Source organism: Oncorhynchus clarkii, chromosome 12 (assembly GCF_045791955.1).
Source record: "Oncorhynchus clarkii lewisi isolate Uvic-CL-2024 chromosome 12, UVic_Ocla_1.0, whole genome shotgun sequence".
NCBI classification, from domain to species: Eukaryota; Metazoa; Chordata; class Actinopteri; order Salmoniformes; family Salmonidae; genus Oncorhynchus; species Oncorhynchus clarkii.
Window position 1 is genome coordinate 81,117,821 of NC_092158.1, and position 26,343 is coordinate 81,144,163.

Sequence of the window (26,343 nt, forward strand, 5' to 3'; positions counted from 1 at the left end):
ACTCTGATGAATGGAGTCAAATATACAATATCAGAATGAAAGCAGCTTTTCCTAACTCAAAACAAAATGGATGTCATCCACTTGGATTATATAGCGAGGGAATGAGTGCAGAAAATGAAGCCATTTGAAAGAAGCATTAGTTAACATGGTCACCTGTGGAGTAGTGTGCCTACAGTCTAAAGCTGCCAATTAACAGTGGCGTGAGGTTGATTCAACCCTACCCATACACAATCATCCAACAAGCACAGCTACAAAAATATACACACATACGCACACACATTATTGAACATGTTTGTTGGTATCAAGTATTTGTTGAGGGGTTTGGACTAATCTGAAATTGTGATCTTTAATTGTGAAAAGACTGTAGACTCTTGGGTAGAAACTCAACAATTCCACTTGTCCAGCTCTTCTCATTTAGTGTATAATTCTGCTAATATAGCCTATTTACAATCATTTATGCAACGGAAATTGCCACTATATCCACTAATAAGCTGATATGTGCTGGCCGTTACCAAAAAACAAGAATAAATCAACAGAGAAAGAAACCCATTAATTGTGCTTTTTAACCCACAAATCCACTTCATCGTTGAAATGGGAACAATTTCGAGAGGCACCTCTTGAAATTCTAACACCAGATAAGTTCAATAAGAATCTCTAAAGCTATAACAAGGACTGAAAATACAAATAGTAAATATATGTATATATTTATAAAGTTGATCCAGTTCCTTTCCAATTCCCCTTTTTAAAAAATATTGTCTTCTTACGGATAACCTCACATAAAGCATTCCTTATGTGTCAACGTGCAAAGCCCTTATGTTGCCTTATAGATAAAGTACAGATGTCTTTGTGGTTGATTCTAGTTGTGATAATCCAAATCTGAATGAAACAGAGAGCTTGAGCTGAAAGCAAGAAGGGTTAGTTGTTGGCTACTTTGAAAAGAAGACCTAAGGTGAGGTTGCACACCTCTGGAAGTATCTGCTGTTTTCATCTGTTGACAGTCTGTTGACACAGGAATCCTTGGCCAGCCACCCTCTCGTTAAACAGTTACCTCGTTCTTACTGGCTGTGCGGTACTGGTTGTTGTGCTGGTGGCCTGGGATGTACTGTAGATGGTCCACCGTGTGTGTCCGTCGCGAGGCAAACTGCTGCCTCTTGTTGGTGGTCGGGTGGTTGACGGTGAGCGTGTTGTATGAGTCGTTGATGGTAGTGGGATGGGAGTGCATCTTTTGCATCTTAGCGTAGCGCTCACTGCGGTCCATGACAGGTGTGGTGGGCACAAAGTTGATGTCTACGTGGGACATGGCCCGCGACATGGCCTTCTCCCGGAAGTTGGAGCGCCGCAGCGACAGCATCTTGTCCGGCGAGAGCAGGGGGTCCTGGGACTGGAGGCGGTCTGCGGAGAGCAGCTGCTCCTCTGAGAGAATGCGGCTGCCGTAGGAAGAGACGCCCATGTTGTAGGCTGAGAGGCCGTAGCCATGGCGTGGGGTCCTCTCTGGGGACAGCACATGGTCCTGGGACATGGCCCTCTGGACACGGTGAGGCCGCTGACGGTGCTGCTGGTGGGGCTCTGTGTTCAGCTTCACCATGTGGGGCGGCTGCAGAATCTGCCGACCTGCCAAGTCTTGGTGTCGCTTCCGCATGTAGTACTCATCTATGTCCTTATCACCTGAGTGGGAAAGGAGGGAGGGGGAGGAGAGAGGGAGAAGGACAGGAGAAACATTACACTCTATATAAAGAATGATTCTATACCTCCTCCTGAGTGGATCAGCTCAGCAGTTCTACTGTGACAACTCCTACCATTCCCCTTTGATTATGATTGCATTTTCTGTCGTTCTGCTTTCATGGGAGAAGTCAGGGGCTCTCTCACATCACAATAATTCCACTCCTGTTCTGGCGTGGAAAGGACTACACGCCTGCCGCGAGGCAAAACAATCAAACTGTCAGTGGTGCGAGTGTTGCACTGCAGGGTAGCCAGTGGTTTGACTCTGCCAAAAGCAGAGGGGCTCTACAGCGAGTGCCAACACTCTCCTGATGTTAAAGTCATTACATCTGCATGAGGAAAACGGCGGGCTCCTCTCAAATGACTTTTAAACAGGCTTTTAGACCGGCTGGGCCTGGCAACATCAGATTAATGGCACCCTGAGACTACTGTGACTAACTGTCATCTCTGGGGGTTAGATACCTCAGCGGAAGCTAATTTCCCAAGGCCTCAGGAACACACAGAGGTGGTCTAAACATGTCTGAACAAGACTGTGCTTGACTAAGATTTGGATGATAAGGATTTTGTTTTGGTATGGATATTTAAACCCTCCTCCTTAGATAGATGCTACGCCTGGATAGAGAAGATCACCTTTTTTTCTCTACATAAGGGATTTATTTCCCCCAGCATGCATCACTAATGAAGAAGACCTGGGTTAGGCTTCTGGCAATTGCGTTTTGTCTTTTTCTCCAGGGGTCCTTTTAGATGTGACATTATGGTCAGAAATGTCAACAACACTGACCCAGAGGCTATAGCTTGCCCACAATAGACAGGACATGTCCCTTAGCTTCATTTAAGTTCCTCTTCGTTGCCAAGAGTTATAAGGATTAGGGTTCAGTTTATCCTAAACCTATATATCACAGATTTAGAATTGACATCATTGCATTGAAAATACTATGCCATGTTGAAATAGGGTTTGATTTCATGTTGTACTCAGAGACATTTCCACCAACTCTCCTCGGATGCTTTAGTTTTGACATCTAAAGTTTGGAATCAATTTAAATTTGACATTTTAACTGCTGTTAAAAATGTTAGGCCTTTCGTAAATAATTCACATAGGTCATTAGGCCACATTATTAGTATGAAAGATGCAACTTTGCAACCTCGTGTGTTTTGTGTCCATGCTCATGATGTTACAAAGAACAAATGTATGTCCTTCCTTTTTACTTTTATGTTCAAGAAATAGATGCTGGATTAATTTCCTTGCTGCTTTGAATAAGACGTTGCACTTTAACATGCATTCGATTTTGAGAGGGCACGGGGTCTCGAAGGTGAGGTGAAACCACAAACCTGCTAGCTGTGGCTAACTGACTAGGTATCCCCTTTCCCTTTCCTTACCCTTAATTAAACTGAAGTCTCCCCTCTCCCAGATTAAATTCAATATGGTGAGTATATTCATCTGTGGCAGCTATTGATCCCAATACGCCATCATCCGGCCCAGACGGAGCAGTAATCACATAATGCACATACACTTGTAGAAAAACTTGTGAAACATCAATTATTAAGGGATCTTTAGAGGGGATTAAAATAAGACGTGGTAAGAGAAAGGGGCCCACAATAATATAATTTAGCTTTTTGCTTGGCATGGGGATTAAAGGGGCTCTGTTGTTCTGACAAGTGTTCTAATGCCTTTTAAGTTGATTACAGAGGCAAGGAGAAGACCGAGCCAAATAAGATTGCTGCTGCCTCCTCCCTTCCCCTCCACCCACTAGCTCCTTGGAGGGTCTGAGCAGGTTATTTTAGAGTAGTGTCCTCCATCTCCATCCCCGGCTCCCTCCAGTCCTGTCTAACGGACAGGGGAGAACGAAGGAGGAGGAGGAGGAAGAGGAGGAATCACACACAGACTACAGCATGTGCATTTAGAATCACAAATTAACCATATTAATTTGATTTTCATCATCATCTCTCGAAATGGTTTCATTAAAAAAGCAAATCATTATATACGTTTTTGGCATTTTTCCAAAGCCTCTCTCCTTGCACAAAGCCACAGCATCTATCAGAGGTATGAGGGACCTCTCCTCTCAGAAGAGCTGTCGCTGTACTGTAGGTAGGTAGAGAACTGAAATATTCACTTCTCTGACAAATACTTTAGGGTTTATGGGTCCCAGCTCAAACTGTTTTTCATTTAATTGGATTCCTCCCTGTGATTTCAGTGTGTTTACAACGCCCTATGATATTAAGTGAAGACCCCTTGGTTTGATAAGGGAGAGACACAATCTACGATCTAAAGGCATGTAACATACTATGAAGGGAGTTTAAATTGGTGCATAACATTGTCATGGCTGTCCTGACCAGGTCAGGTTACAGGAGACCACAACCCTACAGATTATCTTTCAAACCCAACAGAGGAGGAGAGATCTAGGGGTCTGAAGATGTGGGGGGTTTTATGACCCCTCACGCCCCTGGTAAATCTCAGGCCACAGACACATTCCTTTGTCCTGTTACTATGGAGAACCAGCCTCAGAACATTAAACATGAAATAAAGGGACTTTGGAACAATGGTTTCCGTCAGCCACAATGGTGGTCATGACGATAGATGGAATATGAAAATGTATGTCATTTTTGTTTTGTTATTAAAGGTTAATAGATGACGTTATTACGAAAACGTTGTAATGTGAAGAGTTTTCCTAGTATATGTTTGATGTTTATACATTGTACGTTGTATGGAAAATATCCAAATCAAAGTGAATGTTTTGGGGAAGATGAAATGTTAAGTTAGTTGTCTAAAATTGGATTTGAATAAAATCTAGACCTTGCCTCATTAACGCCAGAGAATTGCCTTAAACGCGGTTACGCCCACTTCTGACTAAAGGGTATAAAACCTGTGAGTATAGAACTTACAGGAAGACTACGTGACCCAAGCTGCAGCAAGGTCTAAAAAGTCAACGAACCCAGAACGCAACGCAAGTTTGAAGACAAAGAAATCCTTTTCTACCCAAGCTACGGATGAGTAGCTGTGTCTAAGCGGGTGAATTCAAGTCGAACCACCTAGCATCCAATCCCAGGGAATCGTGGTATATAAAGGGTTTCATTCCTATGCTGTGAGCTCTGAGCTACAGAGCTGTCTGTCCTCAGAAGACCCCTTCCAGAGCAAAGGGTGCGGGAACAGACTCCTAAGCCAAAAGGACACTGACATCGGGAGGACGATCAGGGAGGTGCGCCGGAGTAGTGCGTCAGCGAACATGTGTTTTGTCTATGTGTATCTTTTATCATCATTTTAGGTTTTTAGTAAGTAAACATTCAACTAAGATTGGTGTGGTACGAACTCATTGGTGAGACCAGAGTCCGTGCAGATTCACAGGCTAATCGACATTCAGAACGAGATTGGTAGAGGCAACTGGTTAATTAGCGGCTGTTGTAAAATCGATATTCTGATATTCTTTATAATTTGGGAAATAGAAACTCAATAAAAACTAGTTTTTCCATGGTGCCCCAGGTTAATGAGTTAATCATTGCTTGATTCAGTTAATCACGCAATTAGAAACTTTAATCATTCGATGAACAACAGTCGTCACATTAACTAATACAACATGTATGAGATTTTTCATTTTTTCATCAAGGTTATGAAATCTTTGGATTATTTTACGGTCTTATATCTACCCACTGGGCACAGACATCAATTCAATGTCTATTCCCCGTTGGTTCAATGTAATTACATTGAATTGAGGAGGAATCAATGTTGATTCAGCCAGTGTGTGCCTAGTGAGTAATGTTTCTATTGAGCAGTACTAGATGAAGAAGCATCTACTCTACTCAGCGTTGCTGAGTATAGACAATTCAGATGTTATCAATGTTGTCCACATCAAAAGTTTCGTCACATTGATTCTCTGTGTCCACACTGAGCATAACATACAAGCATGCACTAGAATACCACACCCTACTTATTTTAATACAGCACTATTGAACATTCGAGCAGGAAGGAACTAATGCTTTTGCATGACACATGACACATGCAACGCAACCAACCACAGGATACTAGAGGAGGAGCATACTGTAGAGCATGCAGCTGTCATAGGGGATATGGAGAATGGTGAAAGTCAAGACATCATGCAGAGGAAGTATAATGATAATAATCGGGCTGACCCAGATCTCATCTCAGAGACATTAGTCCCATCTTGTTGGCGTCTATACTCATGTGGGTATGGAGAAATGGCTGTTAATATGTCATTACCAGACATTAGCTACATGACACGGGCCACAGATGGAGCCAAATTACACGACAATTAGATGTCAGTCAATGGGTCGGTAGATGGGGACAATGGGGCTGAATCCAGTGACTTTAACATGTGCTTGTGCACTTCAAGAAACCCATCTCCCACACAGAGATGTCTTCCTCTGGATTCAGCTCATAACCCCAATGACTTTGTGCTCATGACTTATGTTTGCATCCCTGTAATAGGCATCCATACAGGGTTACTATTGCATCACAGTACTTGAATGCAATGTGGTCTTCAACACAATGTGTTAAGATCAACCTTTTCTCCCCCCTGTGGACTGGCGGGGTCCAGGCAGGAGATCAAACAAACATGATGGTGTATGTAATGAAAGACCACCTACTTAATTTGTGGAGAGAGGAGTATTTACTTAAGTCAGCTTTGCTCATTGCCGCCAGTTCGTAGTTGGGAGGCAGGTGGGTGAGGTTCTGGAAGGAGCGTGAGAAGGACATGTCCAGGTCGTATGGCTCTGTCTGCGAGGTTAGAATGTTGTTCATGCGCTGGGGCTTCTCTGCAGGGGAGACAGGAGAGATTGACGCAGTGCAATCAGGCTACAATCAGACAGCCGACAGTCTGGAGGATGCCACAGAGAGGGGCGCGTACACAGGGGGTCTTCACTGGAGGAGACAGGGGGATACAGAGTGTGGGTGTGAGGACGGTGTGTGGGTGCGGTGGGGGTATGTGGGTGAGGATAGATGAAGTGGGGACTGTTATGTTCGACTCTTCTAACCGGGATTTAACATGATTTGTTGTGGGGGTTTTTAAATGTTATTTCAGAGTGCAATTCTGGTGTGCTAGGATTAGTTGCGACTGCAAGTGCACTCGCCACACTAGCTGTCACTAGTATGCGTGGCACCATTGCGGGTGGCTAAGCTGCCTGCCTGCCTGCTGTGGCCATGGTTATGTGGGACAAGTGGTCGTGGCGCAGACAGCTGGAGCGTTAGCAGCGTTAGGGTGGGGTGGGGCGTTGCCAGTCCTCTGAGGTGCTGGTCAGCGGTGGCAGGTTTAAAAATAGGGCTGGGTGACTACTGTGATAGCGAGGACAGGGACACACAACACCAAGGACCATGTGGAACAGAAGTGAGGCATTCCGTGAGAGACAGAGACAGAGTGAAAGAGAGTGTGAGTGTGAGCAAGAAAAGATGGAAGGGAGTAGAATGTGTATTTTGTGTAACAAAGGTCCGGTTCTGAAGCGTTACCACAGATCTTAATGAGACTCTACCATTGCAAACACTATGTGGCAGCTAACCCAACAAAGAGAGATACTGGAGAGAGAGAGAGAAAGAGAGCAGAGCAGAGTGAGAAGGTAAGTGAGAGTTTGGTGTCAACTTTGGTTCATTCAGTCTGAACAAAAAGGAAGAGTGAACCTCCGCCTTGACCCCAGCGATATACAAGACGTCACTGTCACCAACTGTCACAACAAGAGGTCGACTTATACAGTACGTAAAAGAGAAAGGGAATACACATGTACAGCAGGTGTATATGCGTATTACTTACCATGTCTCATTTGTCTGTGGGCTACATAACAAATCCAAGTAAGAGAAAATGGATCAGTACAATAACAAACATTATTCATAGTATGTATTAATAACCAAACCAATGTGTCTGACATTTTCTGTTTCAAATTAGTTGTTGAAAGTCTATGTTATTTATAATGATCGTACTAGTCAAATAAAGTAATCAGATTCCTATGTATTGTGGCCATTCTCAAAAGTAGTTATTCATAATCAGCTCTGGTTTGATCCATCTTGAAAGCTATCCTTTGGTGTCTGTGTTGGAGAGATCTATCTACTTATGGGTACTTTCAAAAGTCCCTTTGCCTTTGAAAATGTTGGCCTCAAAACATGCAATTGGAAAACTATCCTGCCATGAGGTTGGAGTCCACAGCTCCACTGATGTTGAAACAGACAGTGTAGCATGGTGTAGCGTTTCAGTGCATTGTGAAATGATGCACAAATAGCTTTTATTTCTGAACTCATGGTGTTTCTCTGCAGTGTTAGAGCTGTGACCACTCAATCATTTCATGCTAAAAAGCATCTCTCTTTTCATAGAAAATCTCATTTAGGAAACTAGATAAGGCACAATATAAGTAATTGAAGTTTTTCAATAACTTGAGTAAGCCGTACAGATGCCATTATAATTAATTTTCCACAAGACCCCGTTTCATTTGCTATCCAAGCTATTCATTTCCCGTGAAAAAATTTTGTTTTGTCCTCTCTTGAATTCTAAAAAAGCATATTTTGACTTATTTCGAATTTAGTCAAAGTTCATGTGTCGTACTGGAGCTGATAAAACCATGCATTCAGGAAATCAATATGACTTAATCCTCCCTCAACTTTATTGGGGTAAATGAAGACATATTTGTAGCATACCCAAGAGCCACTGTGTTGTGTGGCAGTATAATCTCACACTTAAAAGGGCATGGCTAGTATCCATAATGTACTTTCCATCTACCATATATCTCGACAGACGGTTAGTTACTATCTAAAATGTTTTATTACTCATTGGAAAGAGTGAAATATTACCAACCAACCACAGTCATGTTATATATACTGTACTTATGTGAACATGCAAACCTTAAATATCCTTACCAATTTTAGGTGTGTGGGCCTGGGTAAGATCCAGGTGACTATGTTGATAATCATGTTGGTGGCTGCCTATTGGGAAAACAATGAAAAGGTTAGGTTTGGAAATCAAATTAAACATTACCATAGATTCACATTATGTGCATTTCATGTCAAATAAATGGCTGTTAATACATAACAATATGATCAACTTTTCCCTAAGTTTTGTGATCATTGACTCTTGTAATGCAGGCTGACTGGACACCACTGTGAATGATCACATAAACCTACGTCCCCTTGACAGACATGTTAGTAAATTGTCTTTGCGTTACTAAATTCAAAGTAGGAGATCTGTCCAGAGATAGCAGTGGTGTGCTTTGATATCTGACTGATGATTAAAGTGGATTATGTGCATCTTTACTCTACTACACAGTCGCATTTTAAGGCAGGCATTTTGTGCTATTCCCTTTTGAGCAACGAAGAATGAGGTAAGACAGATTTCATCAGAATCGTCAACTTCCTGACATCTGTGGGACTAAATGTCATGTGACAGAGTGAATATGTTCCCTTTATTCAATGAGGTCTATTTGGTCAATGTAGAGCACAGTTTCTCCTCTACTACAGCAGCAGATGCAGGACACTGTACCTCATTTGCATTTCAACAAATTCATTGATCATCCCATTAGAACCCTAAACACAAAAGAAACTCAAATAAAATGTGAACTCTTTCGAATGTTTAACGTGAAGTGACAGGAGAGCATCTCCGTGGCGTTAGAAAAACAGTTGCCTTCTTTCCGTCACTGTGACTTGCTAATGGAGAGTTGTGACAGTTACAAAAAAGATGTGTGGCAACACAAGCCTTCATTTCGTCTGCTGGTTTTGGATAAGTAGCTGGAACTGCGCATAACATACATTTTACAGGGAAAATTGCCTCCTGTTGGAGAGATTTATGTCAAAGCAATCAGCACAGTAGGGTAAAGTACCTTGTTAAATTGGATTTTACCACAGTTCTGAAGGAATAGCTTTTTAGAAACAATACAACGGAGTAGAACAACAACCAATGGACAACATCATCCAATTAAATGGCAATGTACAGGTATTCCAAATCCCAATATCCTTTACGAACATAAAACGAGATTTGTGCCCAATCTCCCTTCACACTATAGCTGTATTGCCCTGTTCAATCACCCTGTTTGATCAAGGGACCAATTACACGATCTTCAGATGGCTGAGCTAAACTAACCTGCTTTGAGCTTGCCAGGGAAAACGTTTTACACTGAAAAGAAGAGATTCCCTGCTATCTACAAACTGTCTAACAATCAGGCCGTCCAAAAAAAACGTGTTGGAATACTTCAGGTTTCTAAACGTTGTTCAAAAACTGATTGGAGTGACTGCCCCTATATATGCCTTCCTGTTGTATTGGCTTTCTTTTGGCTTTTCATAAACGTTGGTAACATTCCGTTTTTCTTATACAGTATGAGCATCCATTTTGTATTGCATCACCATTGATTATCTTCTCAGAGTGGACCTCCTACAGTTGCACGCCTTAAAAAGTTAAGCAAATGTGAACAACCGCAGATGATGTTGTTTGCTGAAGAACACCCACATCCTGTCTGTTGTGTGTAAGGAGGTGGGAAGATGTCATGCCCCAGGACTCCCATATCCACCCACCACTATGTAAATGCATCAACTCATGAATCAGATGTACAGTAGAAAAGTCACACGACTCTCAGAAATTCAGAGGTGTCCAGTCATTTCATTCCAGTCTGTAACATGTCCAGAAACAGGTACAGGAATGTTTGGATGAACAGCTGTACTGCCTGCAGGGCTCTGGATCATAAAAATAACAATGAATAGAACAGGCTTGGAACCTCTAAATCTGGTATGTTTACTGGTAAACTCCTGGGTACACTCGCAAAGACCTCCATGCCCAACCCATATTGCCGTCGTTGGCTTGAATGGGAAACCCATTCTATTCATTCTTATTTCTATGCTCTGGAGCCTGTCAGTGGAGGGGCTTTGTGAGAATTTGAAATAATGAATGCCATATAACAGTATTGTTGGAGTTATACACATCTGCACTTCAGGTGTAGTTTATCTACTCTAATAGAGCTCATTTGGAATGGTTTTGGTGTGAAAGTCTTCATTCAGACGTGACAGATCAATGCTTTACTTGATACCAATAATTATTCGCATTTTACCCATTATGAGTCCACATTGTACTTTGTCAATACCCTCAAACCGATATCTCTGGTTATTATAATGAATACACTTTGTTATTACATAGGAACTACATACATACTACATATCTAATGGTTTAACATCACCTCAACATGTCAAACATGCTTGGTTGAACATAATGCAGGCATTTTGGGCACCACTGAGTGAAACCCGTCTAGGTTCCAGCAGCTGGACAAGACAGGGGGGATCCCACTGTTACCCAGATCCATTCTGAAAGCCTCACTCTGCCTCTGTCAGTGAAACCTGATGGACTGCCTGTAACGATGAGAGCCCACGCTGTGTCATTACCCTGGCCGTGTGTAAAGTGCCATGTGGGCCCTGCAGGGTGGCTGGCTGGGGCTGAGGCTCACCTCAACTCATCTCTCCTCCTTACACCCTGCGGTGGTAGAGGGAGGGATAGGAGCCTGCTGGGGCAGATGCACTGCAAGAACCTACCATCAACGCAGACAGGTTCTGCATGAATATGGGCTTTGTATCGATATGCGCTGAGACCAGAGGTTCTATTGTGCACAATGCAGGATGTTTTTGGGGTGTGATTATGGTTTGCAGGTGCTGCTTTGTTTCAGTGTACAGCAGTGTAGTTGTTGCTAAAGTTCATAATACGTGAATATCCCAGCTCTTCACACATTCAGAAGAAATCCGGGACTTCTAATTGTTAAGTTCAAGATGACTAACTGAATCCCTGTGCTTCAAAGAAAGAATATTAGTCACTCTACAGACAAAACAACAATAAGGCTCGGAAGAGAAGACAAAACAATACTGTGAGAGTAAACCTCACGTCATGTGGCACACGTCATGAGGCACAATGAAAGATGACACTTTGAACAGGTTGCAAGGCATGCCTGGATACATCACTGTTGCTTTAAGAAACACTGAGCCACATGAGCTTGAACTAATGCTGGTCTATAACTGTATCTGCCCTACATTGACAAATCTTTAGGGGGTCGGGACATTTTTCATCAAGCTCATCTGCCAATGCCATCACAACATCTGTTAGTTTTCTGCATCACATACTGCAAAGAGATCCCAGTGATACAACAATTGCATAGTATAAAAATGTAACAACCATATTGGGAGAGACATAAAAACCAACAGTTGCATGACATAAACCAGAAACATGTTGCAACTTTACCAAACCTCCTCCGGTGGCCTGAAGTTTGTTGATCTCGTGACTTGCTAACAAGGATAAGCACAGATTTATCTGATGTCTCCTTCAATTCGAAAGAAGTAACATCATTCAAAGCTGCCTTTATCCCTGCCTTAGCATCTTATCATCTTCTTGAAGGATCCACGTTGAATGGAACAGCGACACCTGGAATCATGTAGGAGTCATAGGAGAAAAGCATACAGTATCCACTTGCAAAAACAGCACTCTATAGATTGGATATGTAACTAAAAAAATAATTTAAAAAAACATTTAAAAACTACAATTATAATGGCTATACAGAGTCATATGATATGAATTGATGGGATTGGATCAGTTCTAATGGAAAGGCTATTTTCAAACTCTGAAAAGAAATGCATGAAGCTCAAAGACACAGAATTTGCTATTGAGCTCTACGTATTAAGTGGTAATCCAGAACCGACCAATTGTTTTGCATACAGGAACATTTCTCCCATAACCTTCCCCAGATAAGATTTGAGGATCAGACTAATATCAGCCTTTTGCACACACTCTCTATGGCTGTTTCTATTACTAACAGATGTCTATACTAAAGAGCTGTAAGGGGTGCGAACTGGCGGCAGAGAAGTCAGACGCAGGAGAGAAATAACTGTGTTTCCAACGGTGCAGTTTATTAACAAAACCCACCGGAAAACAGAATAATAAAATAAATGGGTACATAACCCAACGCACACCAGGACAGACGTGCACAATAAACAATCACCGACAAGGACATGAGGGGGAACAGAGGTGTTACACTCGTCGTTTGAATGAGGAGACCAAGGTGCAGCGTGGTAGGCGAACATCTTACTTTTATTAAAATGAACACCGAAAAAACAACAAAAAACAAAACGCACGTAAAGTGCTGCAGGCTACACAGCAACTATACAAAATCAAGATCCCACAAACTAAGGTGGGAAAAAGGCTGCCTAAGTATGATCCCCAATCAGAGACAACGATAGACAGCTGCCTCTGATTGGGAACCATACCAGGCCAAACAAAGAAATAGGAAAACTAGATTGCCCAACCTAGTCACACCCTGGCCTAACCAAAATAGAGAATTAAAAGGATCTCTAAGGTCAGGGCGTGACAAGAGGGTTAAATACACAACGTGTAATTGATGGGATTGGAACCAGGTGTGATGGAAGACAGGACAAAACCAAAGGAAAATGAAAAGAGGATCAGCGATGGCTAGAAGGTTGGTGACTTCGAACGCCGCCCGAACAAGGAGAGGGACCAACTTCGGCGGAAGTCGTGACAAGAGCTCTCATATTCATTGAATAAGCCATATTCATGAATGCTCAACAACCGAATTCATTTCATTTTCAGTGACGCTAATTAAAAATGAAAGGAGTCAGTTTTTCATGAAAGAGATGCAAAAATCCTACCGAATGCAAATTATCAAGTAATTTCCCTTTTAATTTCCCTTTCTTTTTTTTATTTTTTTATAATTACTTTCTATGTTTTCCCACAATTATATTTGTATTTTCAGCATAAGGCAAATGTTAATGGGGGAGGTGATGAAACATTTTAATGAAGGAGAAATGCCAGGCTTTGTGAAGACACAACAAGCTGGAAAAATAACAACTGAAATTACTTTGCAATTATGAGCTTGGGTTGACCGCACACTGGCATTTAATCACAAAGGTATGGAATGCAAAGTGTAAATGTTTACATTTCAATTACATTTGCTTTCATTTAGCTCGGATAATTTGTTTTCACCCACATTTTGAAGAGACAAAGTCAATTGTGTAGCTAAGGTAGGCCGGTCAACAAACTTGAGCGTGAGTATTGAGATCTCTGAGCACCTCTACTGCAGCTTTGTGCTGTGAGGTCCATCTATTACAATGACAGATCAGTGTGTGGCTCTGAATCTCTCTGTCAATCCTCCCTTCCCTCAGAGAGGCCAATGACAGCGGGTTGAGAGTGCTGGTCTAGCGTTCCACATGACGTCGTCCCATTATGGGCCCCCGGGAATGAGGCTCTTTGATCCATTTCCATCGATTCTGTATCGCCTTCCCTATCACCTCCTGACTGTCTTAGGCTGAGGTGAATCATGCTCTGGTGGCATACTGCTTCCAGTCAACTGGAGGCTAAAGCCTTCCTCTCCCCTTCAGCCTGACCTTGTGATTCATGTACAGGAAATCCCATCTAACACTGAGCCCTGGACTGGAGGGAATCACATCTAACACTGAGCCCTGGACTGGAGGGAATCACATCTAACACTGAGCCCTGGACTCGAGGGAATCACATCTAACACTGAACCCTGGACTGGAGGGAATCACATCTAACACCGAGCCCTGGACTGGAGGGAATCACATCTAACACCGAACCCTGGACTGGAGGGAATCACATCTAACACCGAGCCCTGGACTGGAAGGAATCACATCTAACACTGAGCCCTGGACTGGAGGGAATCACATCTAACACTGAGCCCTGGACTGGAAGGAATCACATCTAACACTGAGCCCTGGACTGGAGGGAATCACATCTAACACTGAGCCCTGGACTGGAGGTAATCACTTCTAACACTGAACCGTGGACTGGAGGGAATCACATCTAACACCGAGCCCTGGACTGGAGGGAATCACATCTAACACCGAGCCCTGGACTGGAGGGAATCACATCTAACACCGAACCCTGGACTGGAGGGAATCACATCTAACGCTGATCACTGGACTGGAGGGAATCACATCTAACACTGAGCCCTGGACTGGAGGGAATCACATCTAACGCTGATCATTGGACTGGAGGGAATCACATCTGACACTGAGCCCTGGACAGATTAGCTTTTAAACTGCACTTTAAGAGCAATGTGGAGGTTTTAGCCCCCTTAGTAAAAATAGTCTTCACTCACCTTGACACGCCACAATAAAGGATGGTGATATGCCATCAATGCCCAACCGTTTGACAATTACTTATAGAAACTCTTAGCAGGAAGCTTCATGTTATTGTACTACTTTTTCAGGGAGTGAAAGATGACTTGGCTCAGTATCCCTTTGTTTATCAGTCGCTTCATCTCGCTTTTTTTTATCCCAGCCTTCCAGATGATGGCTGGCCTCTTTTCCTACCCAACCCAATTTCTTACCCAGCCCTCCTGCGAGTAACCAATCCTGCAACAATCAATCCACAAGATGAGTACATGAGGTGATTGTATCTATTTACATAATGACTGTGATAGATACTAGTCCTACAGAGTTCAGCTTGTTTATCGTGGCCAAGTATCTGCATTAATTGTTTGCTGTTCATCTTGTTATCCCATCTTCAAAATATTTACCTCGTATCTCCCATCTAAAGTTTGCTAATGAAATGATCGCTCACAGCCCGCAAACATTTGGGGACGCTGATGACGCTAATTAATAGTCGTTGGACACAGTGAGGCGCTATGTGTGACGTGTTGCACTGGATGACATTCGTCTCCTAGCATTTATTAAGACACTTGTGATTAATGGTGTGCTGTCCTCTGATAGGGTGAGAGCCAGAGCTGCAGCCCCAGACTTCGAGTGATGGAGAGAAGGCCACACTTGAGCGCCGCTCGAGAATATATGGACCACATTGATTAGTCGCCTTTCCATGTGCCTTCGCCCATAATGATGAGCGCACTTCTACGTATCTCAGAATACCAGTGTCTGCAATCTGCACTCCAGCGCAGTTCTGCCCATATTAATTACAGATCCTGCACACTGGCAGGATTGGAGAGGCTTCTTTGGAAAGTGTTGGGTCTCCCATTAATTAGCATACTAGGGAAATAATTGACGCCATATGCCTGTCCCCCATGCTACCGTAGCGGGTGGTGGCACAATGCGCCGCAGCTCGTCTGGCATTCCACATCCCATGGTGAGGGTTGTGTCACCCTTCTATCCCCATGCTTTCTAAATGTACAACCACAGAAATTTGGCATCAATAGGCACTTATTAGTGTGCACACATCAAGGTGATAACTATCGGCTACTGTCGGCTCGTAGAGGCGGCTCATTAATTGACTTGTTTGGTGGAGGAGTGTTTGTTTGGGTGTCCAGTGTTCTACCCAGTAACCCCTTCTCTGATTCTGTGTTGAGGAGTGACAACTAATTAAATAACAGCGGAGTAGCTCTGAGAAACACAGGCCTGGTAACTGTTCAAATATCTAACCACTCCTCTCCTCATAACAGTTATTTTAATCACCTTTTCTCCTTACCACTGGGGAGGCAGAGAGACAGAAAGGGAGAATCTGTTTCTCAAAATATGGTATTGATGAGATGGAAGTGATTGAACCAGTGGCTGATTATATTTGAGGGAGAAACATTGACAGATGGCACTGGGAGATATTGATCGAACATAGATAAATGCAGTGATGTTTTTAGGGGCTTTCACACCAGACTGGTAGGATACGGGCTGATTCCATCCACATAGTTCCTTATCATGGAACATTGTCCTTTTTGGTTTCATAGTTTAGACATCAGTCTAAAATCTAACTAGTATAACTTTAGAGAAGATGGTACGTCAAGAAGCAAGTGAAGTATTAGAAGACATTGAACATGTGATGGAGGTCAGGGAAGAGAGGTGAGGTTCTTAGGTTGAGGCTTATCTAAATGTATGCATGTTGATGCCGAGATGTTGATGGACAGACAATATTTCCAAGGGAAACAGGAAAAGACAGGTCCTGCCAGATTGAGGGTGAGTCAAGGGAGGGGGAGGTAAAAAATATTAGCTTTCATGAAATGGGAGAGCATATCATGAGAACACTTTTATTCTGAAATGTGAAAGGTTCAATCAGAGAAGCTGAGATGAGAAAAGGGACAAGAGGAAATGAGGGAGATGAGGGATAGGAGAGAGAGAGAGAGAGAGAGGCTAGAGAAATGATGAGAAGGAGGGTAGAGTGCATGAAAGAGACTGATGTGGGTGGACGGCTGTGTATTGCATCAGAGGAGAGTTTGACAGGATCAGAGAGGAGAGAGGTTAATTTTTTATATTTTTTTAACATTTTATTTCACCTTTATTTAACCAGGTAGGCTAGTTGAGAACAAGTTCTCATTTGCAACTGCGACCTGGCCAAGATAAAGCATAGCAGTGTGAACAGACAACAACACAGAGTTACACATGGAGTAAACAATAAACAAGTCAATAACATAGTAGAAAAATATATATATATACATTGTGTGCAAAAGGCATGAGGAGGTAGGCAATAAATAGGCCATAGGAGTGAATAATTACAATTTAGCAGATTAACACTGGAGTGATAAATTAACAGATGAACATGTGCAGGTAGAGATACTGGTGTGCAAAAGAGCAGAAAAGTAAATAAAATAAAAACAGTATGGGGATGAGGTAGGTAAATTGGGTGGGCTATATACCGATGGACTATGTACAGCTGCAGCGATCGGTTAGCTGCTCAAATAGCAGATGTTTAAAGTTGGTGAGGGAGATAAAAGTCTCCAACTTCAGAGATTTTTGCAATTCGTTCCAGTTGCAGGCAGCAGAGAACTGGAAGGAAAGGCGGCCAAACGAGGTTTTACCTTGCATAGACTTGTAGATGACCTGGAGCCAGTGGGTCTGGCGACGAACGTGCAGCGAGGGCCAGCCGACTAGAGCATACAGGTCGCAGTGGTGGGTGGTATAAGGTGCTTTAGTAACAAAACAGATGGCACTGTGATAAACTGCATACAGTTTGCTGAGTAGAGTATTGGAAGCTATTTTGTAGATGACATCGCCGAAGTCGAGGATCGGTAGGATAGTCCGTTTTACTAGGGTAGGTTTTGCGGCGTGAGTGAAGGAGGCTTTGTTGCGAAATAGAAAGCCGACTCTAGATTTGATTTTGGATTGAAGATGTTTGATATGAGTCTGGAAGGAGAGTTTGCAGTCTAGCCAGACACCTAGGTACTTATAGATGTCCACATATTCTAGGTTGGAACCATCCAGGGTGGTGATGCTAGTCGGGCGTGCAGGTGCAGGCAGCGAACGGTTGAAAAGCATGCATTTGGTTTTACTAGCGTTTAAGAGCAGTTGGAGGCCACGGAAGGAGTGTTGTATGGCATTGAAGCTCGTTTGGAGGTTAGATAGCACAGTGTCCAAGGAAGGGCCAGAAGTATACAGAAAGGTGTCGTCTGCGTAGAGGTGGATCAGGGAATCGCCCGCAGCAAGAGCAACATCATTGATATATACAGAGAAGAGAGTCGGCCCGAGAATTGAACCCTGTGGTACCCCCATAGAGACTGCCAGAGGACCGGACAACATGCCCTCCGATTTGACCCACTGAACTCTGTCTGCAAAGTAGTTGGTGAACCAGGCAAGGCAGTCATTAGAAAAACCGAGGCTACTGAGTCTGCCGATAAGAATATGGTGATTGACAGATTCGAAAGCCTTGACCAGGTCGATGAAGACGGCTACACAGTACTGTCTTTTATCGATGGCGGTTATGATATCGTTTAGTACCTTGAGCGTGGCTGAGGTGCACCCGTGACCGGCTCGGAAACCGGATTGCACAGCGGAGAAGGTACGGTGGGATTCGAGATGGTCAGTGATCTGTTTGTTGACTTGGCTTTTGAAGACCTTAGATAGGCAGGGCAGGATGGATATAGGTCTGTAACAGTTTGGGTCCAGGGTGTCTCCCCCTTTGAAGAGGGGGATGACCGCGGCAGCTTTCCAATCCTTGGGGATCTCAGATGATACGAAGGAGAGGTTGAACAGGCTGGTAATAGGGGTTGCGACAATGACGGCGGACAGTTTGAGAAATAGAGGGTCCAGAATGTCAAGCCCAGCTGATTTGTATGGGTCCAGGTTTTGCAGCTCTTTCAGAACATCTGCTATCTGGATTTGGGTAAAGGAGAAGCTGGGGAGGCGTGGGCGAGTAGCTGCGGGGGGGGCGGAGCTGTTGGCCGAGGTTGGAGTAGCCAGGAGGAAGGCATGGCCAGCCGTTGAGAAACGCTTGTTGAAGTTTTCGATTATCACGGATTTATCGGTGGTGACCGTGTTACCTAGCCTCAGTGCAGTGGGCATCTGGGAGGAGGTGCTCTTGCTCTCCATGGACTTTACAGTGTTCCATAACTTTTTGGAGTTAAAGCTACAGGATGCAAATTTCTGCTTGAAAAAGCTGGCCTTTGCTTTCCTGACTGACTGCATGTATTGGTTCCTGACTTCCCTGAACAGTTGCATATCGCGGGGACTATTCGATGCTATTGCAGTCCGCCACAGGATGTTTTTGTGCTGGTCGAGGGCAGTCAGGTCTGGAGTGAACGAAGGGCTAAATCTGTTCTTAGTTCTGCATTTTTAGAACGGAGCATGCTTGTCTAAGATGGTGAGGAAGTTACTTTTAAAGAATGACCAGACATCCTCAACTGACGGGATGAGGTCAATATCCTTCCAGGATACCCGGGCCAGGTCGATTAGAAAGGCCTGCTCGCAGAAGTGTTTTAGGGAGCGTTTGACTGTGATGAGGGGTGGTCGTTTGACCGCGGACCCGTAGCGGATACAGACAATGAGGCAGTGATCGCTGAGATCCTGATTGAAGACAGCAGAGGTGTATTTGGACGGCAAGTTGGTCAGGATAATGTCAATTAGGGTGACCATGTTTACGGATTTAGGGTTGTACCTGGTGGGTTCCTTGGTGATTTGTGTGAGATTGAGGGTATCTAGCTTAGATTGTAGGACTGCCGGGGTGTTAAGCATATCCCAGTTTAGGTCACCTAACTGAACAAACTCTGAAGCTAGATGGGGGGGCGATCAATTCACAGATGGTGTCCAGGGCGCAGCTGGGAGCTGAGAAGGGTTGGTAGAAGGCGGCAACAGTGAGAGACTTATTTCTGGAGAGATTAATTTTTTTAATTAGAAGTTCAAACTGTTTGGGCATAGACCTGGAAAGTATGACAGAACTTTGCATGCTCTCTCTGCAGTAGTTGGGTATGGAAATCTCTGAATTTTTGGTGGCCTTTCTAAGCCAGGATTCAGACACGGCAAGGATATCAGGGTTGGCAGAGTGTGCTAAAGCAGTGAGTAAAACAAACTTAGGGAGGAGGCTTCTGACATGCATGAAACCAAGTCTTTTTCGATCACAGAAGTCAACAAATGAGGGTGCCTGGGGACATGCAGGGCCTGGGTTTACCTCCAGATCACCCGAGGAACAGAGGAGGAGTAGGATGAGGGTGCGGCTAAAGGCTATCAAAACTGGTCGCCTAGAGCGTTGGGGACAAGGAATAAAAGGAGCAGATTTATGGGCGTGGTAGAATATATTCAGGGCATAATGTGCAGACAGGGGTATGGTGGGGTGCGGGTACAGCGGAGGTAAGCCCAGGCACTGGGTGATGATAAGAGAGGTTGTATCTCTGGACATGCTGGTTATAATGGGTGAGTTCACCACATGTGTGGGAGGTGGGACAAAGGAGGTTTCAGAGGTGTGAGGAGTGGAACTAGGGGCTCCATTGTAACTAAAACAATGATAACTAACCTGAACAACAGTATACAAGGCATATTGATATTTGAGAGAGACATACAGCAAGGCATAAAGTAATCGCAGGTCTTGATTGGGAGAGCTTGCTAAAACAACAGGTGAGACAACAACAGCTAGTCAGCTAACACAACAACAGCAGGTAAAATGGCGATGACTAGGCAGAGAGGGTCGGATTAACTACACACAGATTCTGAGTTCGCGGCTGGGGCCGACAGATAAAACATAAATAAACAGAATGGAGTATCGTGATTAATGGACAGTCCAGCAGGCATCAGCTATGTAGCCAAGTTATCATAGTGTCCAGGGGGCAGCAGTGGATGGAACAGGGAAGCCTACGCTAGCACGCGGGCGACACAGCGGTTAAAGTTGGTAGCCCGGGGGTGGTAGGGGGACGGAGGCCGGTTGAAGGCACAGCGGATGGAGTATTCGTCAGCAGACCAGTCATGGTGGTGTGGCGGGGGGGCGTGTCGACAGAGAATCCAAGCCAGATGGCGAAAGAGGTATTGTAGAATTTAGTTTTCTAGCAGGGAGATGTGCCTGGCTCACGGCTAACTGGTGCTAGCTTCGTGGCAGTGGCGTTAGCCAAGGTCCAGAGTTTACAGCAAGGATCCGGTGGAGTATTGGGCTCTAGCCGTGTATGAGTGGGGTTTGGGTGAACAGCTAGGTAGGCCGGGTGGTGGGGAGGTGGGCCTCAGGGATAGCTTCGGTACTGGGTGCAAGCTAGCTGTGAAGATCAGAAGTAGTGGTCCAGGGATTACGGCAGGAATCCGGCGTTGTTGTGGAGAGACAGTTCGATACTGGTACACTGGCGAGTATTATCCAGGCTAAAAACAGGGCTGGCTGTGCAGAAGGTAAAAGCCGCTAGCAGTGGCTAACAACGACTAAACAGCTTGTAGCTAATTAGCTGGTTAGCTTCTGGAGGTTCTTGAATGTATTCTAAAATTAAAAATAATAGCGATTCCGTATCACATTGGGTGAGGCAGGTTACCGGAAGGTATAATCAAATTAAAAATCTAAAAGAGATTGAAAATAAATATGGGTCCAGTGAGTGGTTGGGCTGGCTGGGGACATGGCGATTCAGACAGTTAGCAGGCCTGTGCTAACAAGCTAACAGTTAGTAGGCCAGGGATAAACAAGCTAGCAGTTAGCAGACCGGGGCTAAACAAGCTAGCAGTTAGTAGACCGGGGCAGGCTAACAGTTAGCAGGCCGGGTTAGCAAGCAAGCAGATAGCAGGGGCTAGAAAGTTAGCCTTTGGGGGACGTCGCGATAGGGTCGATAGACTAGTCGTGGAATTAGTAGGGTTCCAAGTAGCTCTAGGTAGCTAGCAGGCCTAGCTGGTTAGCATAATGGGCCTTCAGCGGGCGTCGCGCCTGAGGGGCCTGTTGGAGTCCTCGGGCAGATTATGTCGGTATTCCAGTTGTAGGGGATCTGCGGGGTTCCATGCCCGTACCGGCTGTGGAAGGGGTCCGGATATTGTAGCCCAGGAGTATGCTTCGGTGGTAGCACAGGAGCTCTGGTCGGGCTAGCTTCAAGCTAAGTGGATGGAAACGCTAGCCAGGAGTAGTCATCCGGGGTTGCGGTTAGCTAGTTGTGAAGATCCAGATGAAAATGTTCAGTTTGCGGTGGGAATCCGGGGATAAAAATAATAGGTCCGTTATGCTCTGGTTTGAGTCACGTTGTTCGAACTGGTGAGAGCTATTCGAGCTGAAGGTTAGCTGATGACCGCTGGCAATGGTTTGCTGACTGATAGCTGGTAGTTAGCTGGCTAGCTTCAGTTGAGGGATTCCAGATCCGAAGTAAATATAGATACTTTAGAAGAAAAAAAAGCAGATCCACGCTACATTGGGTGAGGCGGGTTGCAGGAGAGTATTTAGATGTTGAGGTTTAGTAAAATATTTTAAAAGATATGCGAAGAAAAATATGTAAAAAAACAATATATTCAAGGGACACGACAGGACAAAGACGTCTGACTGCTACGCCATCTTGTATTTAGTGAAGGGGATGAGGGCAGTCAGAAGGGTGAAATTTACCAAAGACATATGGTGTAGGGAGCAGGAAATGACTAAACAAAGAGAATCAGAAATATTTGTGGGCAGAAAATGGCAGCCAAGTCAATCAGCAGTATAAGGGGACATTCATAGAGAAGCTAAAGACAATTTAGGTTGATGGTGAGATGCCAGAAGGGGAATACATTGAGCATATGCTTGCTGTCTGCTAAGGGGGATGAGGATGAAATGTGATCTGATTGTGAAGGAAGCAGAAATACTCATGTCTACATGTCTCTGAATGGAGTAATCACACACAAAAAAAAAAATGAAACCTTGTAATTTACTGATAAGACCACAAACCTCTAGCTATAGTCATGATCTATATTATGCATATGTCAGTCACAAACAGAAGTTCATGTGATTGACATCAATGACTAGCAGTCAGTCTCCATTATTGCTTAGCTCTGATCTTGATCATATTACTTAAACATTGTCTGAAAAGGATCAACATTTCTAACAAGAAAACCCCAGAGAAGTCACATCTCTTTGTGAGTATCGGTGAATCGAGCATTCTCTGTTATGTTCTCCTCTAGTAATGGCATTTCTCTGATCACCACATCCCCCCTGCAACCTTCTTTTCTTCTTCAGGAGAGCCTGAGTCAGATACCTGATGTGGCGACTCAATGGGAAAATCAAAGAGCAAAGTGGCCCTAAAAGCATTTCTGAGAGGCTTTTTTCACCTCCAGATTGAGCCAGACATCCATCATCAAAAAAATCTGTGTGATGTTCTGTGTGATTGCAGCTATTTAAATAATTTACCTCTATGATGAGTGTAAGTTTAGGCGTTAAATTAAACGTTTAAATGTGGCGGTACACCATTTCCAGCAATGCCTATAAGCTACGACAAACCATGCTTACTCATCGCACATAATTATCTGCATCCCAGTCTATACCTGAAAGGTACACGTTGCTAACACTGGGAGACCCCAAAGTGCTCAGTAGCCCTTTCTACTCACAGCCCTTGTCATCCTTTATACGGGTTGAAAATGACAGATTTTGTCATTAATAGGCGCTTTAATTGGAACGCAGTGGCTGTACAGTAAAATGATATACATGACATCAGAGCTCAGGTTCTCTGCTCATCTGGTTTTGACTGACAGCCATTAGGGAAAGGGAAGGGGGATACCTAGTCAGCATCAGAAAGTTGCAGGGGGCTGCCTGGGATCAGCTGTTGTGGGGGTTGGTCAAGGGCAGAACGGCAGATTTTGCATATTGTCGGCTCAGGGATTTGAACAAGCAACCGGTTACTGTCCCGCCACTCTAATCGCTAGGCTCCTTGCCGTCCCAAGTTATAAACTTGAGCACTGCGCACGACAAGATGAAGCCCCCATCCCTCCCGCCATTGTTGATTTTAGAGTGTAAATCTTGGTGGGGCAAACCCCCCAAACATTATTATTTTGCATGCCAGCAAAGCCACTACACATAACAACACAACACTGATCAATACATTAATTGCACTATAATGGTGACAAACGGTGTCCACAAACTGTTAGGGCCTACATAAAGCTGTCCCAACAGCAGAGTCCCAACAGCAGTCCCAACACATGTACAGCAACAGAATTCAGAACATGGGCCGTTCTTACAGTATTCTCCCTGTACATCAAGTCAGATCTGTAGGATAAACAAAGGGGGCATATAAGGAGACAATGAAAGCTCTTACAATATTCAATGATTACGTTTCTCTAAAACAGGTTATAGGCTACATGTGCACCACCAAGTCAGAACAATAGGCAAAATTATTAGGGTGAGGCACATGAACTACTAACAGCTTACTACACAACATACACTTATTATTACTTTATTTGTTACAGTATACATATCTCCAGGGCATATTACATCATTTATGCAGCAGCATACAATACATTTTTGGACTCACCTTGTTGTGCTGTGCTCACTTGAACAGGAAGGTGGAGCGGCGGTCCTTCGTGGTCAAATTTTGTAATCAAAATGTGTCATCAAAGTTTGGCACTCTCTGCATTTATGGTGCTTACAAGACAACTAGGAAGTTAAAAAAAACAAGCTTGAATCATGATTATGCCAGTGATCTTCAGGTCATAACTCTAGAAAGAGGCCTGAGTTCCCGACTTACAATTCCGAGTTGGATGCCGTTCAAAGCGTATTTTCTCTGCCGGAGCTCGTTTTTTTTTCTTCAGATTTCCCGGTTGTCTTAACCTCACTGAAGTCAGATTTCCCAGTTCCTAGTTTCCAGTTGTTTTGAGCACGTCAGAAGTCATGCTGGATTGACAGCATGACCAATGTTGAATGTTTATCATTTTAAGCTTGGAAAAGACACCCTTAAAACCAGACTTGGGTCCCACACAAACACTCCACTAAATACCAAGCTAGTGATTGTTTTGCAATTCTTGCAGTTAGCCACTGATTCCTTCCAAACCACTCATCGTTGAATTTGCGGTTTCAAACTTGTTGTGTAATGTTTATGTTCAATGGCCGATGAGCACCAATACGTTTTGTCTATAATTTCTCTCCATTGTTTATCTTCTTATGACAAGGATTAAAAAGGATTTGCCAGTAGATTGTCGACTTGATTCATGATGATGACTGCTAGCTAAGATTTTGAAAGTATCAGTCCAATCAAAGCTACTGTAGATATAACCTAACTTGACATAATTGTTTCTACCATCCCCTACACATTTAATTGAAATGATGATGAAACAAAGTTGATTCAACCAGTGTATGTGGGCAGTTACAAGGATGATTGCTTCAGTTCCTCAATGGGAAAGCTAGGAGAGCACAGAAATGCACCTTACAGTTGAAGGCTCTTTCCTTGTTTTAAAAGTGAGTTAGAATTACTCAGGAAATGTACAGTTTGGAGAGGTGTGTGGGCACATGGACCACCAGTTAGACCTTTCCCTCAAACCCTTGTATTAGTTTTATTCTGATCTTGCACCTAGTCCAAAATGTCAATAAATATTCTTATTATGTTACTGAATGTATCCAGAGAATTTTCAGATTTCGTTATTGACAAATGCTGTGAAAAGTATAGTTAATGTAAAATGCACAAAAAATCAACAGTGTAACGTTTGGATTCAGTCTTGTGCCAGGTGAACTGTTGTGTCCTAACCTTTGGTCTGATCATTTCCCTATAATCTCCAAAGTGTTCTCTTTCAATTGCTACCATGGTCGTTTATATGCTTTGTGTAGTTTTTCTGTTCGAAATGTTTTAATTAGTCCCTGTCCACATGGGCCATTTTCCACAAGTGTAAAGGGTTGAGCACACATATAGAAGAAATCAAACAACAATTTGAGGGAACGATTTGTTTTGATCTGTGACGTGTTTAGGAAGGCATCAAACTGCAGGGTAATTGAAGTACTTGCTATCTCTACACTGCTCTTGTTGTCTTCCGTCTGAAGACTTCTGCTGTCAATATGCCTGCACAGGTCAAATGTTGCCCTTCTCTTTTATGTCTCTCTTTCTTTCTCTCTCTTTCCCTCTCTCTCTTCTCCCAGCCAGAACCTCAGCTCTTTAATTAGACAAGAGGAAGAGATCAATTCACTGTGCCTTTTCAAGGCTGCCTGTTTCAAGATGTCCCTGAAAACCCCATTTCCACTGAAAAGAGACCATGCTTAGCAAGGTTACAGAAAGTATAGGTCTGTAGCTAATATGTTTTGATCAGAGAGAGATAGAGGGTGCTATAAATGTTAATAGAAATATGTTAATAGAAAATGACACCTCATCGAGCTGAGATGACTTTGAACACAGACTGTATGGGCTAAAATGGCTTGAGGGCATGGGGTTTTGGAGGCGAAAGTACCCCTATGACTATGAGTGGGATGATTTTACAGGTATTCCTCAAAGTCTCATATTTCCACCACACTCCTTTTTGCAAATTTTGCGGTATAAGGCACATCTATTTTTTGTGGGTTTTGACTCCTCGGAGATGAATAGTCAACAGGCATAAAATTACTATGATCT

At 43.6% G+C, this 26,343-nt stretch overlaps 1 protein-coding gene across 2 annotated transcripts in view; it reads right to left on the reverse strand.

Annotated features, from left to right (window-relative positions):
- Nucleotides 1–731: 731 nt before the first annotated feature.
- Nucleotides 732–26,343, reverse strand: part of LOC139422299 (protein shisa-6-like) — a 71,094-nt gene continuing 45,482 nt past the window's right edge. Inside the window, exons 5-8 of one of the 2 annotated variants that reach the window (XM_071173491.1) lie at nt 8,564–8,629; nt 7,470–7,490; nt 6,343–6,483; nt 732–1,665 (exon numbers count right to left, since the gene is read on the reverse strand). In XM_071173491.1, the coding sequence (XP_071029592.1) occupies nt 1,037–1,665; nt 6,343–6,483; nt 7,470–7,490; nt 8,564–8,629 (857 nt within the window). In that variant the 3' untranslated portion in view covers nt 732–1,036. Of the gene's footprint in view, nt 1,666–6,315; nt 6,484–7,469; nt 7,491–8,563; nt 8,630–26,343 lie in introns of both variants that reach the window. The other variant, XM_071173490.1, reaches the window with a different exon arrangement.